Raw genomic sequence first — 18,342 nt, 5'->3', positions numbered from 1 at the left:
ATAAAGACTTGGACGTTCTTCACTTATGAGCTTCGGTACGAGTGTATGCTTGCTCCCAAGATAAAAGTTCAATAATAGACATAATGGTAAATAATTTTATGCTAATTTGGATCAAATTTGAATGCCAACCACATTTTGCTTCAGTGGTTGGTTCTTGTGAGGAACTTTCACAACCAATGTTGCTCTCAAGAAAAAAAAGAAAAGAATTATTCAAGATTTTAAATAGAAACACTTACATTTAGCAGTGGATACTGTCCCCAGTTGCCCATTGACAACACCAAATCTCATCCGTTGATCCACATGTCTCCATCACACAGCCATTTTCTTACACATCAACGGTTCGTATTCCAAACACTCATGCACCAACCGCGCCAGATTCCACCTGACTCCACTTTGACAACCCCACAAAACCCCAAACCTCCATTGGATACTCACTCCACCCTCACTCTGTCACACAGACTCCACCAGAAAAGCGCGCGAACCGAAGCGACGAAATGCCAGAGCTACCGGAGGTGGAGGCGGCGCGGAGGGCCATAGAGGAAAACTGTCTGGGGAAGAAGATAACGAAAGCGCTCATCGCCGATGACCCCAAAGTCATCGAGGGAGTCTCTCGCGCTGACTTCGAGGGGTCGCTCGTGGGAAAGACCATCGTCTCTGCTCACCGCAAGGGCAAGAACTTATGGCTCCGCCTCGACTCTCCTCCTTTCCCTTCCTTCCAATTCGGTGCCGTTTCGATACTTATTGTGACCGTTGTTGTCAATTTTATCATCACCGTGACAATGTACTGCGAAAATTCATATGTAATAATGTCTGGTGTTTTGTGGTTGTATGAGTTTCAGGGATGACGGGTGCTATATATATTAAAGGGGTCGCGGTCACGAAATATAAGAGGTAAGGGTGTTTGCCCATGAAGTGAAATAAAATAGAAAGACTGAATTTTTGGGTTCCCTTTGGTGTTTTGGGCTGACCCAAACGAAGGGTTCAAGTAAAGAAGTGAATTTTTTTTTTACATGATGTTTGATTGAATTGCTTTCAGGTCTGCTGTAAAGGACACTGATGAGTGGCCTTCCAAGTATTCCAAGTTATTTGTTGAAGTACGTAAGAATTAATATTCTAAGACACCAACGGTGATGTTTTTTTGTTTTTTGTTTTATATATGCTTATTTGGTAATGATTTTATCAAAATGAAATTGCTGAGGCTGTGAGGGTTTCTCTGAGTCTGTGAGTCTAGTTGTTTGGTTTTAGCAGGAAATGTATTCGAATGAGAGACAACTTAATTTTAGCGATTGTAATTATAGCTACTAAACAAGGTCTTTGGTTTCTGAGACATTTCAGAGTACTCTTAAGTTCCGCTCTTTGAAGGTGTATATTCTTTTAGGATTTTCTGAATTTTTAAATTATCTCACATGCGAATGTTGAAGAAGCCAAAAAAAAAAAAAAAAAGGTGTGAGGATTTCCTTATAATTTTTTAATGAATGTGAATATTTATGTGTCTTCCATGCTGCGAGCAACAATGGTACGGACCTTTCTTTATTTGAGATTTTATGTGCTTGAGAGCAGCTGGTAAAGGAAATAGTTGATGTGAATCTTCTTATGTGATTCTGCTTCATGATCAAGTTTCACTTCAATTGCAATTAGTTCCTTTCTACAATAGTTTGAGCCATTAAAGCTCATGGATGTATATTTCTTTTTCAATGTCTTTTCTCAAGTTTGTATCTTATCCCACTAGCAATCAAAGTGGAGTAGTAATTGTCTGACTCATTTATTTGTACTGATTGTAAACAATTTTATGAAGTACTTTCATGGATTTGATTGATCTGTTTTTTTGAATAAAATATGCGTCATGATGTGAGTTAACTTATCCCATTATGACTGTCACATACTCGTTGGGCAGCTGGATGATGGTCTGGAGTTCTCTTTCACTGACAAGAGGCGATTTGCTAGAGTCCGCTTGCTCAAAGATGTATATAATATCCTCCTTAATCTGTAAAGTTTTCATGTTCTTTTAAGCTGGCACTCTAATAAGCTTTCAATTTGTTGGTACAGCCAGCATCTGTGCCCCCCATATCTGAGCTTGGGCCTGATGCTCTCTTGGAGCCTATGACAGGGGATGAACTTTTTGAATCCTTGAGCAAGAAGAAAATTGCAATTAAGACTCTATTGCTTGATCAGGTTAGTACAGCTTAGTTCATTTTTTTAGCGTGTCAAATTATGGATAATTTTACCATGGAATAAAAATCAAAGGCTATTCTATAAGTGTATAGTTGTATGTGTAGATATCGTTTTAAATTCTCTGTTATGTGTTTACAGTATAGATAATACCTTTTTTTTAAACATGTTTGCAGAGTTACATTTCAGGAATTGGAAATTGGGTTGCTGATGAAGTACTATACCAAGTCAGTTTGGTCTTTATACTTGAACAGTATCATTTTTCTTATTTACATTCTAGTTGACATGAGATTGAACTATTCTAGGGACCCAAATAATGGGGTAAGATTAAGATACTGTATGGTCCCAGAAAAATGATGAGATTGAGATGGATGAGTTGCAATACTGAAAACTGAATAATTTTCAGTTAACTAGAATATGAGCTGGTCTGGATAAGATAGAGATATATTGATGACCTAGATTTACAAGGCCGTAGGATTAGGGATTCTTTGTATGCTCTTTTAACATTTGATGCATCCAATTCAAAATAAGTAGTCAATTCCAAGAGTCTTGTCTTAAAACAACATATCCAAATGTAACCTAAGATGATTTGGTCATAGTTAGTAATTACTGAGAATGGAAACTTGCAAGAGAGATAGTATGCTTCAGGTTAACCAACCTTCAGATTCTAAAATGACTTCTGGTTGTGACAGGAAGAAAGAGCATGCACTTTGCTGACCTCCATTAGCCAGGGTTTATGGCTTTGTGCAATTCAATTATTTTTTCCTGGGGATTGGAAATATGCTCAATTGAATTCCTTTTATATGATACATAAAGAAACTTCTAATTTACGCCTGGTGCTGATTCTTAGAGCTAGAAGCTTTAAATTATTACTGGTTTTCTTTTGTAGGTCTAGATTATGCCTGATAGTGGACTTTTACAGTTTATTTGATTTCTTGCAGGCAAGAATTCATCCAGAGCAAAGTGCTGCCAGCTTGTCGAAAGAAAATTATGGAAATTTGCACAAGAGCATCAAAGAGGTGAGAGATGTAACTTCTTATATTGAGTCTCTGCTAGTACCTGTACCTGTACTTTTATTTTTATTTTTTATTTTTCCGAGAGGTGAATATGCACTCTTCATTGCAAATATAGAGGATGAATACCTGTAGGTTATTGAATATGCGGTTCAAATTGATGCAGACTCTACCCAGTTTCCCTGTGAATGGTTGTTTCATTTTCGGTGGGGCAAAAAGCCCGGAAAAGTTAATGGTAAGAAACTGGAAATATATGTGGTCATTTTGACAAGAGTTTATTTTACAGGTTATCGAAAAATCACTTGAAGTTGGGGCAGATAGTAGTCAATTTCCAAGTAATTGGATTTTTCATTCCCGTGAAAAGAAGCCTGGAAAGGCTTTTGTTGATGGTTTGGTTTCTGACCCTTGTGTGATTATATGTTATTGCCTAACATTTGGTTAATTGATGTTTTCATGTAATGCAGGGAGGAAAATTGACTTTATCACGGTTGGTGGCAGGGTATGTCATGCTAAAAGAGGCCCTCTTATATTGCTCTTGTGGCAATTCTAAGTTTTTCTTTTCAGTGGTCCTTATTTATTTTTTACTTTGGGTTTTGTTCGTCTAGACTACAGCGTATGTACCAGAGCTTCAGAAGTTAAGTGGACAGCAAGCTGCCAGAGCAGGGAGTAAACAAGCTAACAAGAGAAAAGGGCATGGTGATGGTGTCAAGGATGATGTTAATGAAGCAGCGAGTGATGAAGAAGTTAATGGAAGTGTGCAGTCAAAGAAAGGGAGGAAGCCTAGAGGTCAAGGTAATAAGTCATCAGCTAAAAGAAAATCTAAAGAGAGTGATGATGAAGACAATGCCAATGACAGTGAGGACGATGACGACGATGACAATGATGATCATCATGATGAAGATCAAAAGAATAAAACAAGAAAAGTGACCAATAATAAGCAATCCAAGGTGGAGAAGACATCAAAGAAAACAGTCCAGACCAGTCAGAATAGTAAGAAGAAGAAGAAAGCAAAATAGGTAGCTACCGAGATATATTCAACACCTATGATGCGAAGCCCAGCTCTTTTTGGAAGTACGGGATGATGGGCGTACAAGCGGATTCAGTTTTTGTAACTAACTCTACCCAGGGGATTCAGTTATTGTAGCTAACTCTACCCAGGGGATTCAGTTATTGTAGCTAACTCTAGCCAGTAGTAAGCCTTTTTTTATCGTGAAATTGGCCAGTGCTAATTATGTGGTTATATTAATGACTTCAATTATGTATTATATGCGCAATTGTTGTTGGAAATACTCTCTTTGCTTGCACCTAAAGTAGTGGTTTTCCACTAATGAGGTTTAAATGCGTTACAGTAGAGGCGAATAATCTTGACTGGACTTTCAAGATACAAGACTACTAGTACTAACAATGGCAGAACAGAAAGAAGACAATTATGAAATTCTTAGTTTTTATTTATCGTTGTTTACTATAATACATATAAAAAAGAAGAATATATTTTTAAAAATCCGAGTCCAAATGTTTACAATATGATACACACAACAAAAAAGGAGAAATATTTACACATGAACTGCCATGGCAACTGGTAGGATCTTTTTGGCAGTTTAATGAATCCCCTCAAGTCATGCAGCTGTTTAACTGAAAGGAAATCACAGAGTAAAGGAGCATTGTTAGGTGAATTCTCCTCGTACTCATTGTTATGTCATTGACGACTTCACCCTTGATTTGGAAATTTAAGAACAGAAAACAATCAAGCATTCCAGTCATAGGAGAACTAATGAGCACATTAATAGAATTATATAAAAACCATGCAGCTCTAGTATGCTCATGCATATAATTATATGCTGTATCGGGGAGAAAGGGTAGGCTTCTGATGTACAGCAGTCTCCTTTGAAAATACAACACGCTGCAATTAATTGCTTCTGGAATAATATGATCACTTGATTGTAGCGTAAAATATGCTACTTTGTCAACTATTGTTTCATGTTTACCAGGGCACAAGGAGACCCTTCTCAAGTAGGTATCTGAATAATTTGCAGAATTAATTCAACTAAGTTGACAAAAGAGTTACAGGAAAGGTTTTCTTTCTTACCTTCAAACAATTAACTTGGAAGATGATGCCGATTTCCAGATTAAAGGTGGATTCGTGCATTGAACTTAAAAGAATACTCTCAGAGCAGTAACAACTCTCTCTGGCCTGTTGCATGTTTGTCAATACTTCATTAAGAAAAGTGAAAGAGGCAAAATAGTGTGAGACACATGAATTCTAACTGAAATCTGAAAGTCATTTACCAGTCCTCCTGTGGCATATGCCCAGCACCTTCTATCAACTTAAGCTTGACAGCAGTAGGGTTTCCTTTCTGAAACTCTTCCGCCACAGATTGAGGCAGATACTTGTCTGCAATCCCCCAAGCAACTAGAGTCGGTATATCCCAACTGAAGTCCAGAAGCCATTTTTTAGCAAGTCATCAGCAAAAAGTAAAATACATTATCAGAAACATGAAGATAAATGAAGTTAGAACAGTTATACAAAATTCAAAGTTGTCTTGTTGACCATGAAATGACAATCATCAAGTTGATAAGAGACCTATCACTATGGATGCAGTAAATGGCCAATCCGAAGTAAAAAAGAACTCTAGATACTTTATAAATTTGAATTTCACTCTCAGCTAAATGACTTTTTATACAATTCATTTTTTGGACAGATTTTATACAATACAACGATATTATAGAGGCACAAATAAAACACTAAGCTATCTATTCTTGGCTGAAACATCTTGTGTCACAGAATTCTTTAGACTTCGTGCTAGAGGATGCACAAAAGGTGCAATTTTTTTACGTCTAGTGTTACTTTGAGGCAAATATTAATCAAAACGGTAAAGACCAATGGATGTACAAGTTTCTCCTCTTTAACATCTGAAAAACAGAAATAGAACCCCACAAAACTGTCAATGATTTGACCATTGGAGCCTTTCTTCATATTATCATCTCTCCATGTTAACTTGAGTTAGGTATTGACTGATAACACACGAATTTTCCTTTAGGTTATAACAAAGTCTGGCAACCGTTATTCTAAATTCCAGAGAACTTTTTTATGGGCTCAAATTGTCATTTTAAATCTGTCAACCTTTCGAGTTCAAAGCTATAAACATGTGACAAAAGCATGCAAACGAGAGCCAACGTATTTAAAAGATAACACAGTAAAGGTATACCTTCCGGATGCAAAGCCAGATGCGATTTGGGTTGATATATTATTGAAATTGGCCTTTCTTGTAGCTTCAAGTATAGCTGAAACATTGATATAAAAAAATTGATATTTGAAAGGTTAAGAGAACCTTAATTCTGCTCGTACTCATAATTAATTTCAACTCAACATTACTTCAGAGATTAAAGGGCCCAATAATTTATTAGAAATCTAAAAATGTAAACATTGAATAATAGGGTCCTTTGAAGAAATGGATTACAAACCAAATCCAGGTCCACTGCTTGAAAGATATGGTAACCGGTACACATCAGCCTTTTCCAGCTTCAAGACGTAACTGTTGAAAGAAGACATGCTTTTTGTAAGAGCTATGCCAAATCTCATTAGATATGTCAATGTTGCTTTTTTTCTTTTTTCCTTCTTTAAGTTTTATTTACTTCTAATATTGTTAGAAACTCGGTTGTTTGATAAATTTAGTTTAGTCTGTTACATGCCTTTTGCATTACCAATGCTTTGGTTATAGCACCATGGAAAATATGCATATGTTGAAACCTAAGGTTTGACATCTTTGTCCATTTAACACAATGCCTAATGCCAACTACTAGCATCCTCAGGGCCTAAAAAAAGTACAAGCATCCTCAGTTTAGATGTAGCTGAGTGCTGCTTTCAGTTTATTTACATACTAATAGCAGCATTTGCTATTGGGAAGGAAAGGAAAAATGAGCAAAAAGGTTGTTAATATGCTTTCCATGGCCAACAAGACGGATATATCTTATGTGATTCCACAGAACTGGATAAAAGAACTAGATACGTACGCGCTACCTGCTTCAATAAAGCGCTCTGCCATAACAGCATTCTGGCATGTAAATTCACCAAAAAGAGGAATTCTGAAAATAATCAAAAGAAAATTGGAATGAAAATTTAGAAATAGATAGTACAAAAAAAATTAGAAACTAACTGTTAAATGTCTGATCAGCTCAAAAAGAGAAAACGTGTAAAGCCTCAATCTGAGCCTTCATCATAATGCAATAAATAATTGAACCTTTAATCATCCATGTTTTCTATTTGGAAGTGCCCTAGCGTTTGGTTAAGCATGCCTTTCTCTTGAAATATTTCAATAAATATGTCGTCTAATTAACTTGAATTCAAGGATAACGTAAAAACTGCAACTAATATTTTTACCTTCATGGCAGAAACAGTTCTTCATTAGAAAAAACATGTCAAGAGGTAAACCTGGATTTTAATATCATGTTATTTTTTTCAAGTAAGAACATCAAACCTTAGTTGCTTGAACAGTCCAGGAACAGGAGATGAAACTGTGAGTGGACTATTTAGAATTGCGAGCTTTGATATTCTGCTTTGGTTTTTTAAGGCCCATGTCAATCCATATGAACCTACAAGAAATCCCTTCAAGGGGAGAATTAAAGCATGTAAGATCCATAGTTTAATTACAGGAGAACCTATAACATAGATTTAACAATAGCTTGACTAGACTTTACTGAAATCTTTTGAACCAGAATATCTTTCATGACAAACACCAGTCCAATAGCTTGTCTTCTACAAGTGTTCAAACCTGAACGACCAGATAGAAAGGAGATTTGACCCCCAGCACATCTAGTAATTTGTCAAATTCTTCATGGAACTCCTCTTCTGTAGTGGAAACCAATATATTTTTTTATATAAAAAAAGAGCATTATAGGAGGCTCCCCCAAAAATATAAATTCTGACATGAAAAGTCTTCTAGTAAAAGAATATACCTTTGTAATCAAATCCATATCCAGGCTGTGGCTTGTCACTGAAACCAAATCCTAGCCAATCAGGTGCAAAGCAGTGGAACCCAAGTTCTGACATCTATTCAAGATAAAGGTAATGATTATGAAGTTTAGCAGCAATCAGTTGACAGCTAAGGCAGACTAAGTCACAATAAAGACTCAAATTACATGAACATGAGATTCAAGAGAATGTATGTAGGTGTGGTCAAAAGACTGTAACATGGATTATCTACTCTACAGTTTCTTAAGCCTTCAGCCCTAAGTATTTACAATAAGCCAAAATCAGCAAAATAAATAGAAGTAGTCTATAACATCGAAAATGAAATTCAGCTAGACCTGAGACATAACATTTCTGTAGCTATAAGATTGTGTGGGAGCACCATGAAGAAAGATAACTGTTCCACGTTGGCTCTCAGCTGATCCTGCAAAGTAAAACCGCTCTTATAAAGTTAAAAAGAACACAAAGAGGAACTAGTATAATGTGGCAACATAATTTTTTTTACCAGTTTCTCTAACAAACCATACATGCTCCCCTGATCTGACGTATTTTCCATATTCCTTCCCCTTGTCTTCTATCCTCTAGAGTCAAAAGCAAGAAATTAAATATTTGCAAATATCTGGCTCTATGTCAACTTTCAAATAATAGCATGTCACATGAAAAATTTAGAGCACATTTCTGAATGACTACAAATTCAAGAACTCCACAGCCATGATGGTATTGCATGCTATTTTCTGGTGAAAGACTTTTTCCTTCATAGTATGCTATAACTTCTATCTTGTGCATCAATGGCATACCAAAGTCCAAAATCCAAATTCCATCTTTCAACTTTCGTTAAAGCTACGAGTAATTCCAAAGCAAACATTGACTCAACTGCACTCAACATTCACAACCTTGTGTGGTTCCCTTGTTAAAGTTCACAAGATTCTAGTAACTCTATGCAAAAGCACTTGTATCAATGGCTTATATGATATATCTATTCAATTCTCAGAATTGCTTTAACAATGACACTATTTTAATTGAAACCCAGTTGAAAATATAGACAATATCATAAGACTGAATACATCAATAAAGAGAATTCATCAGCAATTCTTCATAAAAACAGTTAACTCAAACTAGAGCTTACATAAAGCATTTGGCCGACATTGCCAGACTCTGCAGGGCTCTCAATGATCTGAATGGCGCTGCGGCTTGACGGGTTATCAGTGACAAAGCCAAAGGGATTGAAAGCTGACGAGTCTTTGTCTTCGTCTTTGTCCTCGGTTTTTTCCTGGTCTGCAGCACTGGCTATGACTCTTGCTCTTCTTCTACTGCCACTACAACTTGCAAGCCAGCCTATTTGGGATTTGGGTTTGAAAGGATTGAGTATGGAGGGCAGAGGAGAAGAAGAGGGAGGGAGGTTGAGAGGCAGAGAGAGCAGAGCCCAAGCCATTTTTTCTGGTTGTGGCTGTTGGAGCTCGGAAGTTGAGAACCAACGGTTTAAAAATTAATAGATACGGGCACCACTGTAGTCTGTTGCCAAAGTTTAGCTGCTCAAGTTCATTCTTTCCCAACCACGCGTTTATAATTTGCACAACTTTTTGACCCAAACTAAAACCACACAAAGGAATTTTCTTTCTGCCAATTCTTTATGTATGTCTTGTGCATGCGTTTAAGTGCCCTTCATCAAAATATATTACCTCTAAGAAAAATTAACGACAAAAAAATTAGGGGTTAATTATTTTGAAACAACTTAATAAAGCTGTGAACTCACATTTTGAGTCCGCAGGATTGAAGAAAAAAATCGTTGTCGGGCAATACATGAATAGTTATAATTTGAAGGAGGAAATTTGAGTTTAACACAATTTGAGTTGGAGATGGTCCATGTTTCACAAAGAAAAAAAAAAGTTACCTCCAAGTGGTTGAGAGCACTTATTTTATACTTGCATTGCTTTTGATTTTTCTTTCCTCGATATTGCTTTGTATGAAAATTGTTTCAAATCAAATTAACGGCTCTAGCCTTTAGCAAACATCATTGAACCAATACAAATATGAGACACTGAGGCTCACCAAATTCGTTCATCAAATCACGTTTCAATACATATGTCATGAGTTTAAATTCCCTTCTTTCAATATGACTTGTATCAATTTTTTTATTTACATTTTTCATTGTATTAGAAAAATCTAAAATACTGAATAAAACACAAAACCTTGAATATATAAAACATTGTGTGAGTACCTACGCCGCTTTGCATTCATTAACGGGAAAAAAGAAACTATTGATTATTTCTGGCCATAATCCATTTATTAATTTGCAATTACGAGAAAAATGAAGGACTTAAATCCAAAAGAAAAAAGAAAAAAGCAAAAAACCGGTCCCAGCAATTGAGGGTAAAACTAAGGTCACACAACTTTGACAGAAGGCGTGCTCAAAGCTCAAACCATGACCGGCGAAAACACTTTTTCTCCGAGCGACCAGGCCTTCTCAGCAAACTCTAACCTCCATATCACTGTAAGCTCGCGTTACCTTCTTCATCCACTCTGCTTGTAATTGTTCTTACAATTTATCTTACATTGTTCACTTTCTGTTTGATTCCTGAGAAAATTAGGGTTAAGAAAAGGAATTTTCAATGGAAAGGTGGATAAAAACCATTTGGGATTCAAAATTTAAAAATTATGGAGTAGGATTGGAAATTCAGATACTGGGAAGTACTTAGCTTGCTTGAATAAAGCTGTGACAGAAAAAAAAAAATCGGAAATTTACAGTTGGCAACCAAATGTAAGAATTCAGTTTCTTTTTGAATTACTCTAAAATTTGAAAAAGATCGAAACTTTAAATGAAAATAGCAGAGAATTATGCAACGGAGCTTTAGATGCAACAGATAAGCATCCGAATTTTGCATCTGGTCTGTGCGTAGAGAGGATTGACAGGGAGAGTACTGAGGAACTGAGCTACATTTATTGAAGATAGATAAACATCATATAGTGAATAGGATTGAGATTTTTCTGTCACTCCGCAATAACAAAGAGCCTACTTTTTTCATAGCAAAGGAACAGCCAGAAAACAATATTTAAGGGAGTTTTCGATACATTATAAAAGCATTAGAGTTTTGCATATGTTCTGTACGTACATGTAGAGAGAGGAGCAACTGAGCTACACTTATTAGAAGAAAGATAAGAATCATAAAAATCATAAACTGAACAACATGAGACTTTTCTGTCACTTTGCAACAACAAAATGGCCGTCATACGCATGCTTGGTTTGCAGGCTATTTACTTGATAAGAGACAACAGTTCTATTAGAAAGAAATTAGAAAACAAGATGGACAAGAAGTCCATCAGGAGCAATGCATCCAAAAAGAAAACCAAGCAATGACTTGGTTGGCATGCTATTGTTCCATATTTTTTTTTTTCTTATCTTTCATAAATTCTGCTTGTCTTTGGATTATCTTAAGAATTAATGACTTGTTTACTATTGCAGATACAAGAAGGTTCCCAAAACAGCGAGCAACTGCTGGAGAATGAAAACAATGACCTTGAAAATGACTGTGAGCAATTATTTGAGATTGAAGGCAATGAGCCTGAAAGTGAAAGAGATGATACAAGTGATCAATTATTTGACATTCAAAGTAATGACCATGAAAATGACGGAGGTGATATAAATGAGCATCTGTTTGAAATTGAAGGCAATGACCATGAAAGTAGCAGGGATGATAGAACAATAATTGATTATCAAAATGGTGGATCTCAAGAAAAGGCCTATCCCCCACCAGTTGTGGGTTTGGAGTTTGATTCATATGATGATGCCTACAATTATTATAATTGTTATGCTAAGGAACTTGGATTTGCTATCAGGGTGAAATCCTCATGGACAAAGCGTAACAGCAAGGAGAAGCGTGGTGCAGTGCTCTGTTGCAATTGTGAGGGTTTTAAAACAATTAAAGATGCAAACAGCCGCAAGAAAGAAACAAGAACAGGCTGTCTAGCAATGATAAGGTTGAGATTAGTAGAATCTAACAGATGGAGAGTGGACGAAGTCAAGCTTGAACACAACCATTTATTCGATCCTGAAAGAGCTCAGAACTCCAAGTCGCACAAGAGGATGGACTCAGGAGCTAAAAGAAAGATGGAGCCAACTGTTGATGTTGAAGTACGCACAATCAAGTTATATCGGACACCTGTCGTAGATGCAGTTGGTTATGGAAGCTCAAACTCAAATGAGGGAGAAACTAACAACCATGTTGATCGGTCCAAGCGATTGAAACTCAAAAATGGAGATGCAAGAGCAATTTATAAGTATTTTTGCCGGGTTCAGCTAACCGATCCTAATTTTTTCTATGTGATCGATCTCAATGATGAAGGGTATTCGAGGAATGTGTTTTGGATTGATTCCAGGTCTAGGGCAGCGTACAATTACTTTGGTGACGTGGTTTCATTTGATACTACATGCTTGTCAAACAATTATGAGATTCCACTTGTTGCATTTGTTGGAGTAAATCACCATGGACAAACTATCTTGCTTGGTTGTGGTTTGCTAGCCGATGAGACACTAGAAACATATATATGGTTATTTAGGGCATGGCTTACGTGCATGTCTGGTCGCCCTCCACAAACTATCATCACAAACCAGTGCAAGGCCATGCAAAGTGCTCTAGCAGAGGTATTTCCTAGGGCTCATCATCGTCTTTCTTCTTCACATGTCATGCAAAGTATTCTTGAGAATATGGGAGCAATACAAGAATATGAGGCATTTCAAATGATTTTGAGTAGGACTGTATATGACTCAATAAAAGTAGATGAGTTTGAATTGGCTTGGGAGCATATGATTCAGAGATTTGGAATAAGGGATCATGAGTTTATTCAAACTTTGTATGATGATCGAGAGCAATGGGTTCCAGTTTACTCAAAAGACACATTTTTTGCTGTAATGCCCAATTTTCAGAAAGGTGAGTCCGCAAACCCATTTTTCGATGGTTATGTGCATCAACAAACTTCGTTGGAAGAGTTTCTTGACGTTTATGATGTAGTCTTAGAAAAGAAGCGTCAGGAAGAAGCTCGTAATGATTTTGAGTCGAGAGAATTGACTCCAATGTTAAGAACAAGATGCTATTACGAGTTGCAACTCTCTAAGTTTTACACAAAAGATGTATTCATAAAGTTTCAAGATGAGGTTGTGATGATGTCTTCTTGCTTTAGCATAACTCAAGTTCACACAAATGGACCAATTGTGACATACATGATCAAAGAACGTGAAGGGGAGGAAATTATGAGGGATAATAATAGGAACTTTGAAGTTATGTATGACAAAGCAGGAGCAGAAGTTCGTTGTATGTGCAGTTGCTTTAATTTAAATGGCTACCTATGCCGACACGCCTTATGCATCCTGAACTATAATGGTGTGGAAGAAATACCGTTTCAGTATATCTTGTCGAGATGGAGAAAAGACTTTAAGCGGTTGTATGTACCAGATCTTGGGAGCAATAATGTTGATATCACAAACCCAGTTCAGTGGTTTGATCATTTGTATAGAAGAGCGATGCAAGTTGTTCAGGAAGGGATGATTTCTCAGGATCACTATATGGTATCTTGGCAAGCATTTAAAGAGTCTTTGAATAAGGTCCGTCTAGTAGCAGATAAGCGTGTATAGTTTATAACAATGTGTATCTGAAGCCTTCCATCGTTCTTGCTGGAGAGATGATATGCTGGTATTAATCAATACCCAGGAAAAACAACAGAGAAAAAGACCGGTGATCTACTGCATGAATAGAAGGGTAGAACCAAGGAAGACAACTGAATACCGGGAATTCATAGAGAAGAATCAGCAGAGGTACTTATGTGGATTATAAACTCAAATAAGATTCAAGCTAGTTGTTGACGATCTAGTAGTAATTGGCGGTCATCATCTCCTAGGAGCCTATACATAACTAAACTAGGGACCCACCTAAATTTAGTGTATAAATTTTTAGGATCAATAATTGGACCATCCGACCAGGCAAACTAAATACACTTTTCTTGGAAAATGAAAGAGATTAGTTGTTTCTGGAAATAATGTTGAAGGCAGAATCTCTTTTTTTTTTTTTTCCTCACGCACTCACAAAGCTTTCCCTCCTCTCTTTCTCATTGGGAGGAAGAAGATAAGGGTCGGAAGCCCTCAGTTATAACTCTTACCAAAACCCGATTTGACAAGAAAAAAAAAATACGTCAGGGCTTGTCTCTTTTTTCCTTTTGTTTTTCTTTACCTTTCTATACATCAGGCCTTATATTGCCTCTGCTTTTGTTAGGCCCTTATTGTTAGTTTGTTCTTTAACTCTTTGTAAGTGTACCTTTGATCCTTGCTTGTGTTGCTCTCTGCATTTTTGGCCTTTTGGCATTTTCTGCAAATCAAGCCTTGCGTTTATGTTTTGGCATGGCTTGGGGTTTTTGTTTTGTGTTTTGTAATTAAATTCATTGTCAGGGATTGTTTTTGTTGGTTTATAAGTATACTTAAATTTGAATATGTGGGACTGTGACAGAGTATAAATTTACATAAAGTTATAAAGTTTCCAATTCTACTCGAGTATTTGTTCTTCATTTGTGATTGTATGGGGCTGTCTTGAGTCAAGAAAATAGCAATTTCTCCTTGATTATTCTTGTATCACTATTAATCTCCATCTTGATGATGGTAATTATCATGACCAAAAATCTAAGTGATATGTCTTGTATCGGAACTCTTTAGTTTACTTTTTATTATAGAGAAGAATCATGACCAAATTGTTGAACATAAGAGCAAGTTATTTTGTGCTTGGATTATCTCTTCATTGTGTTCAATTGACACTTGAGTATTAATTGATTTTGTCAATTATGCATTGGCATTGCTAACGCTGTGTAGAAATTTCAGGTGTTTCTGGCACGTGCAAGAAGATGAAAGTTGTCATTGAACAGTACAGAAGGTTAAGATCTACCCCAAGTAGGGATGGCAAAAATCCCCGTAGGGGCCGGTCCCCGTCGGGTCCCCGACCCTAACGGGGGGAGATTTCGGGTCTAAATGGTTATCGGGTACGGGGATCCCCGAACTTGAAAAATCCCCGACGGGTATGGGGAGGGGATGGTATTGGCGTTCCCATCCCCGAACCCGACCCGAAAATATATATGTTTATATTTAATAAATAAATATATATTTATAATATTTATGTTTAATCCTAAGTTAACTTCCCTCTCCTAATTCTTCCTAATTTTCTATGGAATTTCATATTGATGTGATTTTAAATAGTTGAGTTGCACTTTATAGTTAATTTGGATGTGTTGAATGATAAGTTAATATGAAACTTAATGTTAAAATGTATGATAAATATTTTTTTATGCAAAAAAATGGGGGATTCGGGGCGGGTATGGGGGATAGTCCCTCGACGGGGACGGGGACGGGGATTCCCCGAAACCTAATAAACGGGGAAGGGTTCGGGGATGGGGGCGGGGATGAAGAGCAGGGATGGGGATGGTATTGTCATACCCGGCCCCTACCCGACCCGTTGCCATCCCTAACCCCAAGGTGCAGAATGTTTGTAGGTTAGACACATTTGTTTCTTTCTTTATAGTTTACATTGGAAGGGATCAAACCCTTGCCTACCATAACGGGCCTGGCAGAATCAACGGGGAAAGAAGACCCTGTTGAGCTTGACTCTAATCCAACTTTACGAAATGACTTAAGAGGTGTAGTATAAGTAGGACCTTCAGAATCCTAACCCATTTCCATACCCTCCCTCTCCACTTGGGCTAACCCCAAGGGGTTCTAGACATTTGTTTCTTCAAGCTAGTTGAGCTGATATTGTACTCTCTTGGCTTCTTCCATTGGAATGTAAAAGATTGTATAGTCATTTAGTGATTTAGCATCCTTGGCTCTTGGACGTGCATGGTATTGTTCCCTTGAAGATGGCAATACTCTTACTAGTTTGAGTGTCATTGTTAACTTTGAAGGCTGTTTAACTCCACTTCTTGTCAGTGAGTGTGATTGGGATTGGACAATTTCAAATGCCTGTATTCTTTTGGGGTCACAGGTGCATATACCTGGTAGATGGAAACACGGACATTATATTTTTGAAAAAGTTTACATGCTGTGCAATAACGCTAGGGCACCAACTTTGTTACCAACTTATGTGGCATGTGACATAATACATATCATTTGCAACGTCATATTTTCAGTTTTATCATCAATTTTAATTTGCCCACGGTTGGTACACACTGGTAACTAGAATAGATATTGCCAATATAGCAGGCATTAGCACCAATATAGTGGGCTTTCACGAAAGAGTAACGCTACGGGCACCAACTTGTTTACCAACTTTTGGATACCAACACATGTGGCACATGACATGGCAACCTATGTCATTTGCCACCTCATTTATTTTAATTACATAATTTATTATATAAATAAAAGAATTTCTTTTTCTTTTTCTTTTTTCTTTTTTCTTTATTCTTTTTTCTTTTTTCTTTTTTCTTTTTTCTTTTTTTCTTTTTTCTTTTTTCGGTGTGAAATTCTTTTATTTATATAACAAATTATGTAATTAAAATAAATGAGGTGACAGATGACATAGGTTGCCATGTCATGTGCCACATGTGTTGGTATTCAAAAATTGGTAAACAAGTTGGTGCCCGTAGCGTTATTGTTCACGAAATAGGTATTGCCAATGCTGTAGTAACTAGTTCAACTAACAACTACTAGCCCACATCACTACAATTGAGTATAATCTAAAATAAAGCCAACAAAATCCAAAATAACAAAACCATAAAACACATGGCCCAAATGAACATTACCGCCACTAAAAACGTCGCCCTCAAACCCACCATCGCATCTAACCTTTAAGCAAATGCAAAGCCTTTGACGAGTATAGGGAAAACAAGGTTTCTAGTTATCCAACAACTATGTCATTTGAACAATCATGGCAACAACCAATTGAGTAGATGAGTTTTTTGTTCATGTTTTTCATCTCTTATATTAAACACTTCTTTTAAAAAAAAAAAAAAAAAAAGGTTTTAATAACCAAAGTAGTATTTTACTGCAGTAAAAGTAAAATAAAAGATGACAAATTGATATTTAAACCTTTTTTCTTCTTCTCAATTCTTAGATTAAATCCAAGGGTAGGTAACCACAACTTCCTTGGACCATAGGGTCCAAGAGAACGAGACTGAATTCTTGAAACTAAAAGCATTAATTTTATTATATTAACACACCCACCCACCAAATCTCTAGTACGTTCCCCCATAGAACACTTCCACCCATTTGCCATGGCAAATGTCCAAAATATCGATGATATCGGAAATAGTGGTCGTCCAAAAACACGAAAATTTTGATAAAAATATCGGGATATTATCGATATCGATAAAAATTGAATAAAAACCATTGAAATTGTAAGAAAAACTTGGAAATTTTTATTGAAACTTTGGAGGATGTTTATTCAGTAAATTATCTATTAGTTTATCACAAAAAGTTGAAGGGAAATGCATTACAAGATGAGTTTAACTGATTTAAGTTGATTATATAGCGAACTGACAAACGCTGTGAGCGTAGAAAATATGTAGTAATTAATGAAAGAAGATTAGACACACCATAGTCATTTATATATAATGATTTACTACAATATTTTAACTTTATACATTACATGGTAAGGGGGTTCGAAATCCCCTTTGCGTGTGTTTTGTGTTTTTTTTCCTTCTTTTTTTCATTATATCGACATTTTCGATATTATAATGATATTTTGACAAAATATTGTTGAAATGTAAGCGAAATTATCTACATTGATATTTTCTGATATTATCGATATTTATATGATATGTGTATGAATACTTTTCAAAATATCTGTGACCCAAAAAAATGATAATATTCTCGATATTTTAAACTATGGCCATGGCAAAGGGTTAGGGCAAATAAGGGCAATTACTATTCACATAAGATTAATTTTATTTATATGTATGAGATTAATAAATAAAAATTTACTATGTATGCATAAATTTTTTTTTGAATTTTTTGGTAATTTTTCAAAAAAAAAATTTCAATTTTTAAAATAATTTATTCGGTGACTTCAGAGCCTATCTTGCCTTGGGCCTTTGCCCGGGCTGGATGTCACCACTGGAGCTGATTTTGGGAGACCGAGGGCCTTTTTCCTGGGCTGGGCTGTCCGCTGGAACTGCTCTTACATCTGTTCACTTATCACCCATCCCACCTCTTGGAATCTATTCGTCCAA

General features: G+C 36.3%; 3 protein-coding genes across 12 annotated transcripts; 2 read left to right on the top strand and 1 right to left on the bottom strand.

Annotated features, from left to right (window-relative positions):
• Window positions 1-419: 419 nt before the first annotated feature.
• LOC117622072 (formamidopyrimidine-DNA glycosylase) lies at window positions 420-4,486 on the top strand. Of its 8 annotated transcripts, XM_034352604.1 has the most exons (11): window positions 421-723; window positions 840-891; window positions 1,037-1,094; window positions 1,895-1,963; window positions 2,047-2,172; window positions 2,346-2,396; window positions 3,111-3,188; window positions 3,318-3,410; window positions 3,469-3,571; window positions 3,647-3,681; window positions 3,788-4,486. In XM_034352604.1, exons 1-11 carry the CDS (start codon window positions 495-497, stop codon window positions 4,196-4,198), a joined length of 1,305 nt encoding a protein of 434 aa, XP_034208495.1. In that variant the 5' UTR covers window positions 421-494; the 3' UTR covers window positions 4,199-4,486. The 8 variants fall into 8 exon arrangements, with proteins under 8 accessions (XP_034208488.1, XP_034208494.1, XP_034208493.1 ...); XM_034352597.1 differs by lacking the exon at window positions 3,469-3,571 and having other exon boundaries at window positions 420-723; window positions 3,318-3,417; XM_034352603.1 differs by lacking the exon at window positions 3,469-3,571 and having other exon boundaries at window positions 420-723; window positions 3,349-3,417; window positions 3,788-3,941.
• Window positions 4,487-4,609: 123 nt separating this feature from the next.
• LOC117622076 (cis-3-alkyl-4-alkyloxetan-2-one decarboxylase) lies at window positions 4,610-9,677 on the bottom strand. Of its 2 annotated transcripts, XM_034352605.1 has the most exons (12): window positions 9,275-9,677; window positions 8,654-8,729; window positions 8,487-8,572; window positions 8,136-8,229; window positions 7,952-8,028; window positions 7,658-7,785; window positions 7,194-7,265; window positions 6,645-6,715; window positions 6,389-6,464; window positions 5,469-5,612; window positions 5,269-5,373; window positions 4,610-4,814 (listed from the first exon to the last, which is right to left on the bottom strand). In XM_034352605.1, exons 1-11 carry the CDS (start codon window positions 9,578-9,580, stop codon window positions 5,334-5,336), a joined length of 1,170 nt encoding a protein of 389 aa, XP_034208496.1. In that variant the 5' UTR covers window positions 9,581-9,677; the 3' UTR covers window positions 4,610-4,814; window positions 5,269-5,333. The 2 variants fall into 2 exon arrangements, with proteins under 2 accessions (XP_034208496.1, XP_034208497.1); XM_034352606.1 differs by lacking the exon at window positions 7,952-8,028 and having other exon boundaries at window positions 7,658-7,772; window positions 9,275-9,666.
• An 857-nt stretch (window positions 9,678-10,534) lies between these two features.
• On the top strand, window positions 10,535-15,074 carry LOC117623305 (protein FAR1-RELATED SEQUENCE 8-like). 2 transcript variants are annotated; one of them, XM_034354225.1, is made up of 3 exons: window positions 10,535-10,639; window positions 11,609-13,954; window positions 15,005-15,074. In XM_034354225.1, the coding sequence occupies exons 1-2, from the start codon at window positions 10,571-10,573 to the stop codon at window positions 13,772-13,774; spliced, it is 2,235 nt and encodes a 744-aa protein (XP_034210116.1). In that variant the 5' UTR covers window positions 10,535-10,570; the 3' UTR covers window positions 13,775-13,954; window positions 15,005-15,074. The 2 variants fall into 2 exon arrangements, with proteins under 2 accessions (XP_034210116.1, XP_034210117.1); XM_034354226.1 differs by having other exon boundaries at window positions 14,996-15,074.
• Window positions 15,075-18,342: the final 3,268 nt, after the last annotated feature.

Source organism: Prunus dulcis, chromosome 3, assembly GCF_902201215.1.
Source record: "Prunus dulcis chromosome 3, ALMONDv2, whole genome shotgun sequence".
Classification (NCBI taxonomy): domain Eukaryota; kingdom Viridiplantae; phylum Streptophyta; class Magnoliopsida; order Rosales; family Rosaceae; genus Prunus; species Prunus dulcis.
This window is presented reverse-complemented; position numbering and strand designations above follow the sequence as displayed.